This window comes from Macaca mulatta, chromosome 20 (genome assembly GCF_049350105.2).
Source record: "Macaca mulatta isolate MMU2019108-1 chromosome 20, T2T-MMU8v2.0, whole genome shotgun sequence".
In the NCBI taxonomy this organism is placed as follows: Eukaryota; Metazoa; Chordata; class Mammalia; order Primates; family Cercopithecidae; genus Macaca; species Macaca mulatta.
Window position 1 is genome coordinate 25,233,911 of NC_133425.1, and position 17,726 is coordinate 25,251,636.

General features: G+C 46.3%; 1 protein-coding gene across 1 annotated transcript in view; it reads left to right on the forward strand.

The window, feature by feature from the left end:
• The first annotated feature begins 1,582 nt into the window (after window positions 1-1,582).
• The window catches only part of HS3ST4 (heparan sulfate-glucosamine 3-sulfotransferase 4), a 441,443-nt gene continuing 425,299 nt past the window's right edge, over window positions 1,583-17,726 (forward strand). Inside the window, exon 1 of the mRNA XM_028841288.2 lies at window positions 1,583-2,736. Coding sequence (XP_028697121.1) covers window positions 2,003-2,736 — 734 coding nt within the window. The 5' untranslated portion in view covers window positions 1,583-2,002. The remainder of the gene's footprint in view (window positions 2,737-17,726) is intronic.

The window sequence follows — 17,726 nt, forward strand, 5'->3', positions numbered from 1 at the left end:
GCTTCCTGGACGACCACCTTGGAGCACCGCTCGGAGCACAACAAGGGCTGGGCAGTGCTTGTGTTTCTCTCCGTTCCAGTTGGCCCCTTCCCACTGACATTACAGTAACGCAGTTGTGTGCTGTTTGAAAAAGCATCCCTAGTTACACAGAATGATTTACAGGACACCAGACTCTGCATTTCAGAGGTCTCCAGTGTACCATAAAAAATATATTATAAAGGAATAATCTTTATCTGAACTAAAGCTGCAGTGAAGGAAACTCGTGTCCAGCTGAGAGCAGCAGTGAGCTTTTGTTCACTCAGGGAAAAGTCCGTGTTCTTCATCTTATTTGATTAATATATATTTTTTTCTCTTTGGCACTAGGTATCTCGTTAATATTTAGACATTATATACATTGTCTTTCAACTGGTTTTCCTATTACGTGATCAAACAAAATCACAGATGCCAGTCACAACAGCCAACAAGGGGAAAGCAGCCCCGTCAGGCACCCAGCTGTGGCTGGGGGGCAAATGGGACTCACTAGAGCCACCCCCAGGAGGCACCTGGCGGAGCTCTGTGCAGAGCCAGCCCCTGTTGCGGAAAGCAGAGTTTGCTGGAGTGCCTCAGTTGATCACTTTGCCTCTTTCTCCCATTTCCCTCACTTCCCTGAGCAAGATGCAACAGGAAGCAAATCCTAGTTGTGAATCTTCCAAAGCCTTCTGATGTTTACCATTTTCCCCCAGGAGAGGGAGGTGAGGGGTGGAGATCTCTCTGCAAAGAAAATACACTTAAAAAATTTCAGCGAGGCGATGCACAGACACCCTGCAACCCAGCTTGTCTCTGCTTATTAGGTGTTCAGAGCGACAATTGTCCCACACTATTTCAGTCCAGGAAACCATGAGCTCCGTTAGTGGCAATGCCCCCGAAGAGGCGCAGGTGTGTGCACCTGTGATTAAGTGTGTCGAGGATTAAGTGATTAAGCCTCATCTCTTGGAGCAGAAAGTGTTGTCACCTGGTGATGGGACAGCGGGAAAAGCTCTGGGGCTGGGAAACCTGGGGGCTTGTGTCAAAGCTCCACCCATCAGGAGCTTCAAGAGAAGATGGGGGTGGGGGGGGTGGCTGGAAAGATGGAAGTTGGGATGGGAAAGCGGTTGTAGAGAAGGATTCACTCCTGGGCCGGAGGCAGGAGGATATCCCGGGCGAGAGAAGGGAGGGTCGGGGATGGGCTGAGTTGGAGTCCCAGGGGAAAAGCGGAAGCGAGAGCTTCGTCACCCGCTGTCTTCCAGCTCCCGGTGCGCGGCACCGGCGGCTGGCGTTGGGCTCTACCTCTCTAAAAGTACTGGGGCAAAGGAATGGAGAACACGGCGTCCCGAGCTCCCAAGGGAGGGGAGTACGCGAGGTGGGGTGGGGAACACCCAAGTGAGTGTATGCTGGGGGGCTGGGGGGCATGATCTCCGCTCTCCCGGGTGCCCCAGCCCTAGCGCACGCCTCCGCTCCTGCGCCCCCCTTCGCAGGCGCGCGCGAGGCGCACCCCCCTTCCCTCGGCGGCGCCGGGCGCGCGCCCGGCCCCCTCCTCCTCCCCTCCGCGCGTCTCCTCTCTCCCGGCAGAAAGTTAGCAGCGGGGAAGGAACTCGGGGCTGCAACAGCGCGCGGCGGCGGCGGCAGAGGCTGAAGCAGGAGCCGCAGCGGAGCCGGGGAAGCGGGGGCGCTGCAGACGGAGCAGGTGCCGCCGGCGGGTCCACGCGCCCCCCTCGGTCCCCTTGCCTGAGGCTGAGGGGGGGGCACTGGTGCGGGGGCCACCCGGACTCGGCTGGCAGCCTGAGGCGGGGGGCCATGCGGCCGGGCTCCCCCCTGGCGCAGCGGGACAGCGGCCAGGGCCGGGGGCGCAGCGGCGTCGCTTCATGCAGCCGGGGCGGCTGGGCAGCGGCGGCGGCGGCGGCGGCGGCGGGGGCGGCGGCTGAAACCATGTCCGGGCAGCGCCGGGGGCTGCCGCCGCCGCCGCCGCCGCGAGCCGGGAGCCGCGATGGCCCGGTGGCCCGCACCTCTTCCGCCTCCGCCTCCGCCTCCACCTCTGGCCGCGCCGCCGCCGCCCGGCGCCTCTGCTAAGGGGCCGCCGGCGCGCAAGCTGCTTTTTATGTGCACCTTGTCCCTGTCTGTCACCTACCTGTGCTACAGCCTCCTGGGCGGCTCGGGCTCCCTGCAATTCCCCCTGGCGCTGCAGGAGTCGCCGGGCACCGCCGCCGAGCCCCCGCCGAGCCCGCCGCCACCCTCTCTGCTGCCTCCCCCCGTGCGCCTCGGCGCCCCCTCGCAGCCACCCGCGCCGCCGCCGCTGGACAACGCGAGCCGCGGGGAGCCGCCCGAGCCCCCCGAGCAGCCCGCCGCCCCCGGGACCGACGGCTGGGGGCTGCCGAGCGGCGGCGGAGGCGCCCGGGACCCCTGGCTCCGGACCCCGCTGGCCCCCAGCGAGATGATCACGGCTCAGAGCGCGCTGCCAGAGAGGGAAGCGCAGGAGTCCAGCACCACCGACGAGGATCTCGCAGGCCGGAGAGCGGCCAACGGGAGCAGCGAGAGGGGCGGCGCCGTCAGCACCCCTGACTATGGGGAGAAGAAGCTGCCACAGGCGCTCATCATCGGGGTCAAGAAAGGAGGGACCCGCGCGCTGCTGGAGGCGATCCGCGTACACCCGGACGTGCGGGCGGTGGGCGTAGAGCCGCACTTCTTCGACAGGAACTACGAGAAGGGGTTGGAGTGGTACAGGTAGGACTCTGGGCTCCGCGGGCTGGTGGAGACGCGTGGGGGAGACGCGGAGGGGAAGCCGCGGCTTTCCACGCCCTTCGAGCATCCAGGCACCGTCCCGAGAGGCCCAAGCCCCCGCGAGGGCTCTGCAAACCCTGGCGGCTTTGCTCAGGGGGATAGGCTGAGAGGGCTGGACTCCAGCGAAAGATCACTTTATTTCAGGGCGAGGAGAGGAGGTGTCACCCTGCCCTGCCTCCCGCGCTCCTCATCCAAGGAGGTGCTGTCTGAATCTGCCCAGCTCCCAGCCTGGGAATCCCCAGCCCTCGTGCCTGCTGGGTGTTTCCGAACCCAGGCTCTTGCGGGATTCTGGGATTCTGGGCTGAGGACGCTGAGGAGTGAGACAGGATGGCTAAATTGACTAAGGGGATTTGAGGTCCCCTGCAATCTCTTAAAATCACCCTCAAACGCATTTGCGTGGCTGGAATTCAACTTGAGTGTGTTAAGGTCAGAGCAAAATGAATAGGGAACAGTTACAAAGATCATGCTGGCGTTTTGGCTTTCTAGTGAAGAAAGGATGCCTCCCACCTCCATAACTTTCCATCCCCCTGGACTGAATGAGCACGGAGTTGATTTTGCACCAGAAGCCTCAATGTCTGCATGACAGTTGGTGCCCTGAGAGTTTTTATGCCCCAGACCGTGCCCTGTCTAATCTCCGCCTCCTTCGCAACAGATTGGAGCTTCTGTTTTGTGAGATGTTCATCTCCCTCCTTTCCCACCGTCTGCTGGTGGTGAGAGAAAGGGAGAAGAGAGGACTAGAAAGTTAAGTGCAGGTAAAATAAATTAATACTCCAGCTTTCCTGCCAGCCATAACATTTTAAACGGCACTGGTGCAGCTGCCCCAAACGCAAACCTCCTTCGCCTTTGTTTTTTCTCTTTCTCCCTCTCCTCCTGTTTTATATCTTTCTGGGAAACAGATCTGCATGGCTGGCTCCATCTCCATTCCATTTCGGTAATTAATTGCGATTGTCAAACAGAAACACAGCCTTTGTCAGCTAAAGTGATGTTATCATCTTAGCAGAGCCAATAGGTAGAATAAAGATTGTTTCCTGACAGGTTGCCTGCCCGTTGAGGGGATGTGCTTTCTAGGTTTAAATTACAGCCTGGGAAAGTTTTAGAAATAACTTAACTTCAGAGATATATAATAAATGTGTGTATTATGATTGATTTCTTCCACTTTAAAAAATATGCCTTACGCTTTAAAAGCTTGAGAGAAGTACACTTAGGCATAAACGTTCCAGCACATTACAGAGAAGCAGCAAATGTGTCTGTTAATGTCTTGTCTGTTTCAACAGAGAAAACTAATTGCAGTATTTTAGGAGGCTTCAAACAGCCCTTTCCTATCAAAACATAAAACAGCAAATGCCCAATTTAACTGGAAAATCAGTATTTATAACATCAGAAGCCATGGCTTCCAGTTTGTGATCATAATTAAAAAGGTGTTAGGATGATTAATGCAGCAACAGCAAAATAAAGAAGGGGCATGATGTCTGGGAAGGTTTTAGTTGTTTAATTGCTGGTTGTAGGAATGTTCTGGTTTCTTCTGTGGGGTAGCTTTGGCCTTATGAGGGTAATTGCGTTTTTTTTTTTTTTTCCCCACTTCTAATTTTAGAATTATGAGAATTGTCAAATGCCCTTTCAGGGAGGCAGAAAGATCAAATCTTTCCAAGATCTGAGGTGGTTGGGTTTGTGGCAGCTGGAAATGGGGGAGGGGGAGGGGTGTTTTATTTGGGTGATTGAAAATAAAGTGAATGAAGGGTGTGTGGTGGAATGTGTATCAGGAAGTCCCATCACCGGGTCTGGAGAGTGTTCTGAATGAGAGACTAGAAGATGCCAGATTTCCTAGATTCCTTTTTGCTGGTGTTAGGAAGAGAAAGTATAGAAACTACCTTGCTTGACGTGGCTCTGGAATATATTATTCCAGCGCTGTGGTATGCCCAGCCTCCTACTCCCAGCCAATGCTCGTGGTATTTGGGGCTCAGTGTCAATATTTGGTAGCCACTCACAGAACTGTGAAGGTGAAGAGGTGTGGATAGAACAAGATTCCCCAGATCCTCACTTAAGGGGACCATGTGACGTCTCAGTGTCCTTCATCCCCACCCCAGCATCTAGCCCCGTGGTGCTGATTGAAAGCGTTGGACACAAAATTCTCTTAGGAACAAGCTGCCTGCCAATACGTGTCTGTCTAACACAGAGGGAATCATCAGCCCCCCAGCTCTGCTTTTGGGAAGACCAGTTGGACCCACAGGATCTGAGTGTGCTGGGACTGCTTTGGACCACTCTCCAGCCTTACTACAGACAGCAGTGCTTTGAGGCATTTGTGAAATTTTCATCAGTTCCATCTATCTCTTCAGACTCCTCTCTCACTCCCGTATAGAAATAGAGGCAGCATTCTCACTGTATTGTAGAAAAGGAAAGGGTGGCATTGATTCGGTATCAGATGGCACTGATCAGTGGCATTGATTCCAGTGTCAGAAACTCTTTCTCCTGGTTTCCTAGTCTGACTCTTCATCTTTTAAATGGTGGCATCTCACGCCTGTAATCCCAGCACTTTGGGAGGCCGAGGCGGGTGGATCACGAGGTCAGGAGACCGATACCATCCTGGGTAACACAGTAAAACCCCGTCTCTACTAAAAATACAGAAAATTAGCCGGGCGTGCTGGCAGGCGCCTGTAGTCCCAGCTACTCAGGAGGCTGAGGCAGGAGAATGGCGTGAACCTGGGAGGTGGAGCTTACAGTGAGCCGAGATCGCGCCACTGCACTCCAGCCTGGGAGACAGTGAGACTCCGTCTCAAATAAAATAAAATAAAATAAAATAAATGGTGGCATCTGTACCTAAACGGTGTAATTCCTTCCTATACCGGGTATGCTAGCTGGAATCTATTTGACTTATTAGAGATCCACAGGTTAATTAAAAGTTTTATTTTTTCTCCTGTTTATTTATTGTTATTTTGTTTAAATGTGCTTCCAGTAGCCTATGAATTCTGTGTGTGTTTCTGGTTTTCGTGTTTTCAGCAAGAGGGAGAGCCAAGAAGAAACTGGGGCTGCTCTCTGCACAGCTGGCTTGGGATTTTCTCATATTCAACTCAACAGCCCTGGCAGGTTCACTTCCTCAGTGTCACTTCAGTTATGTCTAAATCCGGGTTTTGCTTTCCTCCTATGCTGTTGATCTAATGTGATATAAAAATATATCTGAGATTAGAACGTGTGCATCAGATTTTCAGGGCAAGATAGACTAATGGATTGGGATGCATATGTTAAAATCTACGAAGAAGCAAGCCTCACTTGGTGAATTGACACAGGCCAGGATTAATAAATCGGGTGAGCTTAAACCCTCCATGCCCTCTTCCCTCTCCCTTTCCAAAAACAGGCAAAGCCACAGTGCAGTTTTCAGAATGAGCTTATTATAAGCTCTCTAGGCAAAGACTTTAAACTCTTCCGAGGGATAGGACCTTGAGCCAGGCCAACGGGCTGCCACTGCAGATCTCATCAAGGTGACAGAGATGACATGAGCTGTTTTCTCTCTCATGGTTTACAGAGCGTGCAGTAACCATGACCACTTTACAATGGAAGCCATCCAGCCCCAGGGCAATGGGAAGTGATCTTCCATGGTTTTTGTTTATTTGTTTGTTTGCTTTTTTCATTTTGAGATGGAGTCTTGCTCTGTCACCCGGGCTGGAGTACAGTGGCATGATCTCGGCTCACTGAAACCTCTGCCTCCTGGGTTCAGGCGATTCTCCTGACTCAGCCTCCTGAGTAGCTGGGAGCTCTTCCATGGTTTTAAGTTGTCTTCACTATCACCCATTCCATTGGCTAGGGGAAAGTAACTCAGGAAAATGCTCTACAAAGTCGTGCTTATGCTACCCAGAGGAAAATGGTCAGTGTTCAGCAGCGTATTTTGCATGTGACAACGGGGGAGAGAATGGAGAAGGATAGAATTTCATTGGTGTTTATTGAATGCCAGCTATTGTGGCAATTGGTGCTACCTACCATTATAGACCTGTTATTTCATTTGAGCGTTGTGATGATATGGTGATATATGTAGCAACATTTCCGCTTTACAGGTGGCTCCGAGAGGGTAAGTGATTAGCTCAGGGTTGCTTGACTATTCAGTGCCTGCGCTGAGATTTGAACCTGCTGTCTAATTTCAAAGTGCTGGTGTCTTCCCCTGTACCACACTGCCACACATCAAGTACTAGGAAGCATATATCCTGTGTTCGTTCATTCGTTCCTTCAATTATTTAAAAAATATGTACCATATGCCCTGCACTGTATTAGGTACTGGGGATAAAGTGATGAATAAGATAGATGAAGCACCTGTTCTCCTGGAACTAACATTTTAGTAGGAAGGTTGTAGAGACAGCAAACAAAGAGCCAAATGACATGTGATACAAATTCTGGTGGTGATAAAGACTACAAAGAAAAACAAAGTAATGCATGGCCCAGAGCTGTTTTGTCCAGTATGGTAGCTACTGTCTGTCTGTGGCTATTGAATGGGTAAAATGTCCAAATTGAAATTTGCTGTAAGTATAAGATACACAGAATACTAAATTACTCAGTAATTTTAGATTGACTACATGTTGAAATTATACTCAGATCAAGTAAAACGTCTTGCAATTAAGTCCACCTCTTTTTACCTTTTCAATGTGGCTACTAGAAAATTTAAAATTACACTTGTGACTCACATTATATTTCTGTTGGGCAGCACCTGTGTGGTGCAGTGCTTTGTAAAGTTTAGGATCATCTGGGGATCTTGTTAACATGTAGATTCGGATTCAGCCAGTCTGAAGAGGGGCCTGGGAGTCCATATTTCTCTTTCTTCTCCTTTTTTTGAGACAGACTCTCGCTCTGTTGCCAGGTTGGAGTGCAGTGGTGCGATCTCTGCTTCAAGCGATTTGCCTGTCTCAGCCTCCTGAGTAGCTGGAACTACAGGTGTGTGCCACCACACCCAGCCAATTTTTGTATTTTTAGTAGAGACGGTTTGAGACAAGCGATTTGCCTGTCTCACCATGTTGGCCAGGATGGTCTCGATCTCTTGAGCTTGTAATCTGCCTGCCTTGGTCTCCCCAAAATGCTGGGATTAGAGGCATCAGCCACTGTGCCCGGCTCAGGAGTCCACATTTCTAAAAGGTTACTAGATGCTGCTGCTGCTGTTGCTGTCTGGATCTCGCTTTGAGTAGCAAAGTCCTGGAAAGTAATTGGGGAATGTGTGTGTGCATGTTGGTTATTATTATAAAAAAATTTTTTTTTCTTTAAGACAGGAGTCTCACGTTGTTGCCCAGGCTGGTCTCAAACTCCTGGCCTCAAGGAATCCTTTGATCTCAGCCTCCCAAAGTGCTGGGATTATGGGCGTGTACCATGATGCCAGGACAACATACGGGTTATATTAAGTAGGATGATTAGGGAAAGCCTCTCTTTGGAGGCTATGTAAATGGAGTAACAGAGTAAGACCCTTCCGTGTGAAGACCTGGGTGGAGAGGTCTCCACTTGGAGGGAACAGCAAGTGCCAAGGCCCTGGGGTGGAAACAAGCTTCATGGCCCTACAGAATGTTCTTTTATGATTCCAAAAGCACTGTTTTTGTCGCTGGACAAATCTGGGTTCAAAACGTGGCTTTGAGACTTATAAATTGGACGATCTTGGCTGGATAACTTATCTGACATCACTTAGCTTCAGTTGTTTATCTGAGGGTAATTACTTCCTTTTGGATTGTTGGGAGGAATAAATGAAATAATAAAAGTGAATGTATTTTCTAAACAACATGAGTATCCTAGAGCAGATATCCAAATATAGTCTCAACTACTGAATTTGTCCATTTCTCAAACCATTTTAGTGTCATATATGCTCTCCTTTCTATCACAGCTGTCATAATATTGACCAGATAGTCTGTTACTTGGGATGGTTTGGGAAAACCCAAATAATGATTGGCTTTGCAGTATGCACCTCCTTACCCTTTTAAACCAAAGGTCACATAACTTCAGGGCTCAGGCAGGTCGTATGAATGAGCGAGGTAGCTTAGGTGGAGAGAAGCTGAAGTGGCTGCCTGTGCTCTGGCTGAAGGGAAAGCCACTGCTGCAGTCCAGCGACTTTTTTTCCAATGTGCAAACGTGGCATTGGGGTTATGAGATCATCCCCTTTGTAAGAGAAACTGGAAATCCAGGTTTTGATTTGAAATCTTTTGATTTTTCATATTGGCAACAGATTTAAGTTTCTTAAAAGCCCAGTGGGGGCCAACATTGTGTGACAAACAAAATACATCTGTGGGCTGGATACAGCCAGCTGGCTACCGGTTTGTGACCTCCTGTTTAAACTCATTTCAGAAAACAACTGGCATGCCCATACCCTGTGTACCCTGTACAGTGGCCAGAATCGTGGCTTACGTGTGCTATTTTAGTGTAGGGTTTTTTCTTTTTCTTCCTTTACAGATTTTGCAACAGCATGGGGGAAATACCTCCCGGATATATTGCAACAACCACAAAAGCCTGATATAAGCAAGAACATTGAGGCAGAAAAAAGAAAATTCGCGAATACATTCCTTTCTGTTCTCAATTAACGTTCTCTTGAAACTGGGGAAATTCTCAATTTTTCACTTGTTAATCAGGAGTGCTTGTATTTGATCTTTATTGATAACTTGCACTTATAAAATAGATTATGCTCAGGTGGATTAAGATCTTAGATTTAGAAAAATTGGATTCCAGACTTGGCTTTGCCACATACTAGTTTTCTTGGACAACAGGTTACTTATATTAATCTCTGTTTCTTAGGTGATGAAGGCGTGTTAACTCCGTAGGGTCCATTCACCTATGAAAAGACTTTGATTCCAAAACACATTTCTGTATTAGACCCTGCAGAAAGAGGAAGCTATAGAATAGAAGCAACATGGTTTGGAGCATATTTTGTATGTCTGAGCCAGAATCTATTGGACAAATTATTTAATATAACTAAGCCTCAATTTCTCCATCTGCAGAATGAGCTCAATATTACCCGCTGCCAAAGGATTACATGAGGATGATATGAAATGGCTTTCAAAGTGCCTTATGTAGAGCTTGTGACAGATTAAATGTCTCTCTCCTCTTCTTTCTTCTCTCTCCCATTTTTCTCTTCTCTCTTACTCTTCTCCTTCATTTTCCTTCAATGCCTTCCTTTATCCTGAGCATCAGTACTTGGGGCCATCAGTACTGAAGGCCCTGAAGAGAGAGCTGTAATGCATTTTTCATTTGAATATAGTCTTTTATTTCAAGATTATGTCTGAATGAGGGATTTTAAACCCTGAAGCCGCTCTTAAGTAGCTCTCCAGAGAATAATCAGAACCGGATTCCAGAATTTGGTCTATTGTAACTTGAGCTGAAGGAGGAAAAAAGTATGATTTCATGAGCTAACCGCAGCCAGAATTCTCCACAAAAGAAATGGGGTAAGGAGGTGGACAGGTTCTGTGGACTTCCATGCTGACATTCTCTTGAGCCTCCAGTAGGAATGGATGCCACTTGCCCCGGGTAAGTTCAGAGGCATTTAGGATGCCAGGAGCCTGTTTGCCTTTGGTGCTTCTGCAGAACGGAAGGCGTTTGGGAATGCAGGATTGCTCACCAAGACCCTGTGAAACTCTCTATTTTGAGATTTGGCTGCTTTCACCGGTGTTCTCTAGACATCCTAACATGATTTATTTATTTTTATTTTTTATTTTTGTAAATCATACCAGGCATTTTCACTTTTAAATCAAGTCAGGAGAGAGGCCTCGAGACTTTAGATGAATGAAAGATTGCTACGGTTGTTTGTCAGAAAGTTTTAAGGGTTTTGGTTTTGCATAATGGATGATCTCTCTGGAACGGATTGAACCACCGCCCCGTTAAAGTAATCTCCTGATTTCATTGGTTTTTGCGGTTTAACAAGCTCCTCTATAACTGTCTTGGGAATTTCATTCTGAAATTATAATTCACTAAGGGAGCTTTTCAACCCATCCTGACATTAATTAAAAGAAGGTGGTTTGCTTTTTTGTTGTTGCTGTTTATACTCACTACTTAGGACTTACTTGCCTTCAAATTTTTTTTCAACCTTATTTAAGAATATACAAGGAAACAAAGCAACATGTGAATTAGACAATGTTTTATTCAGTTGCAAATGACAGAAATTGAACTTACACTATTGTAAACAACAAAAAAAGACGATTGATTGCCTTATGTGATTGAGAAGTCTGTGGATAAGTTGGCTTCAGGAAAAACTGGATCCGGGGGGTCAAATGATGTCACTAAGCCCCTGTCTCTTTCCATTCTTTGCCATGTTTGCCTCTACCTGACTTCATTCTCAGACAGGCTGTCTCACCACAGTTTAGGCAAGATGGTAAGAAGCATTCCTAGACAAACATATTTTATGTTTATTGATCTTTTTGGAAACAGTTTTTCTTAAGAGCTTCTGTAGGAAATTCCTAGAGATGCCTTGGGCCCAGGTTGGGTCCTGTGCCCCATTCCTAAAGCAATATTTGTGTGGGATTCTAATCGGGCCTAGGAGATGTAGCCAGCCCTTTGGCTTGGGGTGGTGGTGAGAGTAGAGAAGCGGGGTTCTCTGTTCTTTATGGTGAAACTGTTCCATGTAACTGCCCTATTGCAGCCACATGAAATAGTTTCCCTATAAAGAAAGAGGGGTTCAAGGGTGCTATTTTTAGAAAAGGGATTAGAGGGATTAGAGAGACTGGAGGAGGTGCAAAGGGTGTCTGGGGACTTGTTATTTAGTTATTAATTCTGTGCAGCTGTTATTTAGTTATTCATTCATGTATTTATTCATTAAACATGTATTATCAATCATGTGCTATGTGCTGGGCTGAAACATGAACCAATCATGGCCAGTGATCTGAAATAACTCGCAGAATGGAGAAATGGACATATAAATGATCACATTGAAAGGTGTTATCAGTCTTGACAGAATGGGATTTATTCTAAGAATGGAAGGATGGTTCAATCTTGGGGAATGTAGTAATGTGATTTATTGTTAATATGGGCAAATGAGAAAAATCTGTGATTTATGGATGCTAAAAAGATATCTTATAAAAAGAAATACGTATTTCTGATTTTCAGAACAACCTGCTATTAAAATAGGATCATACCTAAAGCCAGCATCATCTTTAGTGGTTTAACACTGGAAGCATTTCCACTAAATCCAGAACAAGCCTGAAATGCTCATTATTGTTACTATTATTTAACCATTGTTCAGTAGTTATTAGATAATACAATTAGAAGAGCAAAAGAAGAAAGCGGGGAGATAGAATTATTACTGTTTGCAAGTAATTTTAACTTCTTCTTTTTGGAAAACCTAAGATTACCAATCCTCCTTTGAATCTACTAGAAATAATAATAGAATTCATTAAGGTGGCTGGTAAGGAAAAAACAATGTAAAATTTATAGATTTCCTATATGCTTATGCCACCCATTGCGAAAATATAATGGGAAAAAATACTATGTGTATAGAACCAACCAGAGAGACAAAATAACGAGGAATTAATTTAGCAGAAATTGCAAGGGACTTGTAAAAACAAAATATTAATACTCTGCCAAGGGGAGCTGGAGAGGACAGGAGTAAATGGAGAGATATCCTTCTCTAGGGTGGCATTTCTTTCTTTTCCTTCCCTCCTCCTCCCCTTTCCTCTCTCCCTTTTCTTTCCCATTCTTGTTTGTTTGTCTAAGTCATTGCTGCCTAAATTGAGATCAGATGTGTTTGAGGGTGATCTGAAAATATTGTTTATATAAACTTGACCAAAATGTACTTCATACATGGGATTTCCTTACTTTGCACATTTTATTTGACAGAGGAAAGGGTAGCAAAACAACTATCACTGTTTAGATTCATAAACTATTATAATCCCTTGCAGAGGGGCTTGACTGCCTTACACACCCAATTCAGGGGTAGAAGCACCATGCCCAAGGAGTGGATTAAGAGTTGAGCTGATGGCTCAACTCGACTCTCAAGAGTTGAGTGCGGCAGCTCACACCTGTAATCCCAGCATTTTGGGAGCCCGAGTCAGATGGATCACGAGGTCAAGAGATCGAGACCATCCTAGCCAACATGGTGAAACCCCGTCTCTACTAAAAATACAAAAATTAGCTGGGCGTGGTGGCGCATGCCTGTAATCCCAGCTACTCAGGAGGCTGAGGCAGGAGAATCGCTTGAACCCGGGAGGTGGAGGTTGCAGTGAGCCAAGATTGTGCCACTACACTCCAGCCAGCCTGGTGACAGAGCGAGAGTCCGTCTCAAAAAAAAAAAAAAAAATAGAGTTGAACTGGTGCACTTTAGTCATTGTGGATGCACTCATGCTGCCATATAGCAAAAAGCAAATCAGAGACAAACCATGGTTATTTTAGGATGGGACAGGGAGATGGAGATTCGGATCCAATGGAATAACAGTCGCCGTGGTAGTGGCAGCACTGGTGGTAGACGATATTGTATCATGTGTGCCAGGCTTGGCTCCAAGTGTTGAATTCCTTCAGGCTTCACTGGCACCTCGTGAGGTAGGCACTGATATTACCCACGCCTTACAGGCGAGGGAACTGAGGCACGGTGCTGGTAAGTCACGGTGCTGGTAAGTCAAACTGTGGAGTTAGGATTCAAACCCAGGTGTGTGGCCTCAAACATACGTTCTTCGCTTTGTTTGTCTCAGAGCTCATTTCCACTGGACGTGGTGTCTTCCAGCCTCATGGGAGTAAATAATAAGCATCAGCATTTCCCTGCTTTTGAGTTCCAGTATGCAGATGGACAGGCTGCTGTAGGAGGCTTGCCCTCACAGCAAACAGTGGAAATGGTTTTCTTTCTGTTCAGGGACTATGCCAAGCTCATTCCCACTTTAGGGCCATTTTATTCTCGTTTCCCTCCTCCTGGAATATTCTGTCCCCAGATCCCTAAACTACTGGTATCTCCTTATCTTTCCTTTAGGTGTTGGCTGAAATTTCAGCTCCTCAAAAAGGCCTTTCCTGACTACCTAATTTAGATAACTTCTTCCACTTCTGAGCTTGTTAGGCTGTTTTATTTTCTCCAGCACATCTATTGCTCTCCAAAGTTATCCTCATTACTTATCTCCCCCTCACTAGAAGGTAAACTGCATAGGACCAGAAATCGATCTTGTCCATTTTGTTTCGAGCCAGAGCCCAGAACAGTGCCTGGCAGAGAGTAGACGCTCAATACCTGGTGATTTATTAATCACCAACGATGAATCAGTGAATTCATGAACAAAAAGAGTATCTTGTATGTACAATACTCCAGGCTTCTGGAAAGGAAGAACCCTCACCTTTCTTGGGAAGTCTAGCTAAGAATTGTCTCTCAGCTTTTTCACATACTCTTTTTTTTGCAAGACTATTTTAGGTGCAGAAAGAGAAACCCACTCAAATAAGCTGTGTGGGCTAGCTAGTCTCCCCCAGAGGTTCCCATAGCACACAACATTATTTCATTTATTCCTCACAGTGGCCTCATAAAGTAGATGTTTTCATACAGAGAGATTGAGACTTTAGAAGGGCAAGTGACATTCCTGAGGTCCCACAGCAGGATGTCCTGAGCTGGATGTCTTACTTATTTATTTATTTATTTATTTTTAGAGACAGTGTCCCACTCTGTTGCCCAGCCTGGAGTACGGTGGTATGATCATAGCTCACTGCAGCTTTGAACTCCTGGGCTCAAGTGATCCTCCTGCCTCTAGTAGCTGGACTATATAGGTGCACCACTATGCCTGGTTAATTTAAAAAAAAAAATTGCTTTGGGAGGCCGAAGCAGGTGGATCACCTGAGGTCAGGAGTTTGAGACCAGCCTGGCCAACATAATGAGACCCCGTCTCTACTAAAAACACAAAAAATTAGCCAGGCATGGTGACAGGCGCCTGTAATCCCAGCTACTCGGGAGGCTGAGACAGGAGAATCGCTTGAACCCAGGAGGCGGAGGTTGCAGTGAGCTGAGATCATGCCATTGCACTCCAGCCTGGGCAACAAGAGCAAAACTCTGTCTCCAAAAAATAAAATAAAATAAAACAAAATAAAATAAAAAATAAAATAAAATAAAATAAATAAAATAAAAATAAAATAAAATAAAATAAAATAAAATAAAATAAAATAAAATAAAATTGTAGAGAAGACGTCTTGCTGTGTTGGTTGCCCAGGCTAGCCTCAAACTCCTGCACTCAAATAATGCTACTGCCAAGGCTTGCCTAAGTGCTGGGATTACTTGTGAGCTACCACACCTGGCCTCGGGTGCCTTCCTAGCATTCCTGGTCTGTGTTGCTGTAGCAAAGTTGTAGGAGATGAGCACAGATTATTCCTGATAGGCCATTGTGCTCTCTGAGTAGTTGGATCGTCTTTCTCTGGATGTATTATCAAAAGTATCTAATTGTCATGTAATAATCAGTCCATGACACAGAGGCCCCCCTGTTTGACTCGTGTTACCTTCTATAGGTGTCAGCACACCATTCCCTCCAGGTTAAAGCTTCTGCAGAGGGTTAGAGATTTGGGAGCCCCTGGAGATGAGGGAATATTTGAGTCAAACTACCTGGGCACCTCTGTCATAGGACAGTTTGATTGCTTGGAGCTATGTGGCATTTTGAAAAGGAAGCTGGGCCGGGCGCGGTGGCTCACGCCTGTAATCCCAGCACTTTGGGAGGCTGAGGCAGGCAGATCACAAGGTCAGGAGGTCGAGACCATCTGGCTAACATGGTGAAACCCCATCTCTACTAAAAATACAAAAAATTAGCCGGATGTGGCGGCGGGTGCCTGTAGTCCCAGCTACTGGGGAGGCTGCAGCAGGAGAATTGCTTGAACCCAGAGGCAGAGGTTGCAGCGAGCTGAGATCGTACCACTGCACTGCAGCCTGGTGACGAAGCCAGACTCTATCTCAAAAAAAAAAAAAAAAAAAAAAAAGAAAGAAAAGGAAGCTGAAGCTGGAATCGGAAATTAAGAATTTCAGTCTGAGTTTTTTGCACCTTCCTTGTTTTGTGTGCATAGAGTAGTGTTTAGAGCCTTTGTTTTCTCATCTCTAAAATGGGAATAACAATCTCTACTAACTCCACGGTGATTTTGCAGGGGTGAAAGAGTGACTGTGTGTTGGGATTGACTTCGTCTACATACGTTTGTTGTTATTAATCCATGCACGTTTTCACGAATTCCCCCAGGTTATTGGTTTTCTGGAATGTTGCACTCCAGGGAGTACCTGAAATATAGGACAAGCACTCTTTTCATAAAGTTAGATTAAGAGGTTTAATTTACAGAAACTATTTTATAGCATAGATATCAAACGTTTTCAGGGCAGACTGTCTAAAGATCTGGAGAATTTCTGTACAATTTCAGACTGTGTAACTGTTTCCCAGGTTGGTGTATTAACTTTCTACCTTCTAGTTGCCTGCCTAAACTGCTTTCTTTTTTCTTTTTTTTTTATACTTTTTATTTTTATTTTTTTAATTTTACTTTAAGTTCTGGGATACATGTGCAGAACGTGCAGGTTTGTTATGTAGGTATACATGTGCCATGGTGGTTTGCTGCACCCATCAACCCATCATCTAGGTTTTAAGCCCAGAATGCACTAGGCATTTGTCCTAATGCTCTCTCTCTCATTGCTCCCTACCCGCCGACAGGCCCCGGTGTGTGATGTTCCCCTCCCTGTGTCCATGTGTTCTCGTTGTTCAACCCTCACTTATGAGTGAGAACGTGCGGTGGCCTAACCTGCTTTCTAACCCTCTGTACTAGGCAGAATAATGACCTCCCTGACATGCCCACATCCTAATCCCTGGAACCTGCAAATATGTTAGAGTAGCTAGCAAAGGGGAATCAGGTTGCAGATGGAACGAAGATTGCGAACCAACTGACTTTAAATGGGAGATTGTCCTGAATTATTTGGATGGAGCCAGTGTAATTCCAAGGAATTGTATACAGAAGGCTTCTCTTACCCACAGTTTCACTTTCTGAGGTTTCAGTTACCCATGGTTAACTGCGCTCTGCAAATATTAATGGAAAATTTCAGAAATAAATGTTCATAGGTTTTAAGTTACCCACCATTCTGAGTAGTGTGGTGACGTCTCACGCAGTCCCGCTCTGTGCCACCTAGGATGTGAATTATTCCTTTGTCCAGCTGTCCAGCATGTGTACCCTGTAGACTCTGCCCATCCATGAGTCACTCTGCAGCTGTCTTGGTTGTCAGATTGACTGTCGTGGTATCTCAGTGCTTGTGTGCAAGTAACCTTTACTTTACTTGGTGATGGCCCAAGAGTACAAGAGCAGTGGTGCTGGTAATTCAGATATGCCAAAGAGAACCCATGAAGTGCTTCTTTTAAGTGAAAAGGCAAAACTTTCCAATTTAGAAAGGGTTAGTATAGTACAATAAAATATTTTGAGAGAGAGACCATATCAACCTAACGTTTATTATAATATATTGTTATAACCATTCTATCTTATTATGAGTTGTTGTTAATCTCTCACTGTGCCTAATTTATAAATTTAACTTTATCCTAGCTATGTATGTGTAAGAAATAACATAGTATCTGTAGGGTTTCGTATTATCCATGGTTTCAGGCAGTCACTGGGGGTCTTGGAGGCATATCCTCTGTAGATAAGGGGGCACTATTGTAAGTGGAAGAGGGAGGCAGAGAGAGAAGCAAAAGGTAGCGTGAGAAGGACTCGATCACTGTTGCTGACTTTGGCAATAGAGGAAGAGGCTATGAGCCAATGCGGGCAGCTTCTAGAAATTGGAGAAAAGGCAAGGATATGACCCGTATTCACTGCTTCAGCCGCATTCATTTGCCCTATTTTCTTTGTTCCTCTGCTTGAGCTTTGCTAGCCTCGTTGTTGCACCTGAGAAGTCAAACATGGCCCTGCCCCAGGGCCTTTGCACTTCCTGCTTCCACCACCTGCAGTGTTTCTTTGCATTAGGTAATTGCATGGCTGGCATCCTCCCTTCATTCCGGTTTCTGCTCAAGCATCTTATCCTCAGGGTGGCTTTTTCTTCT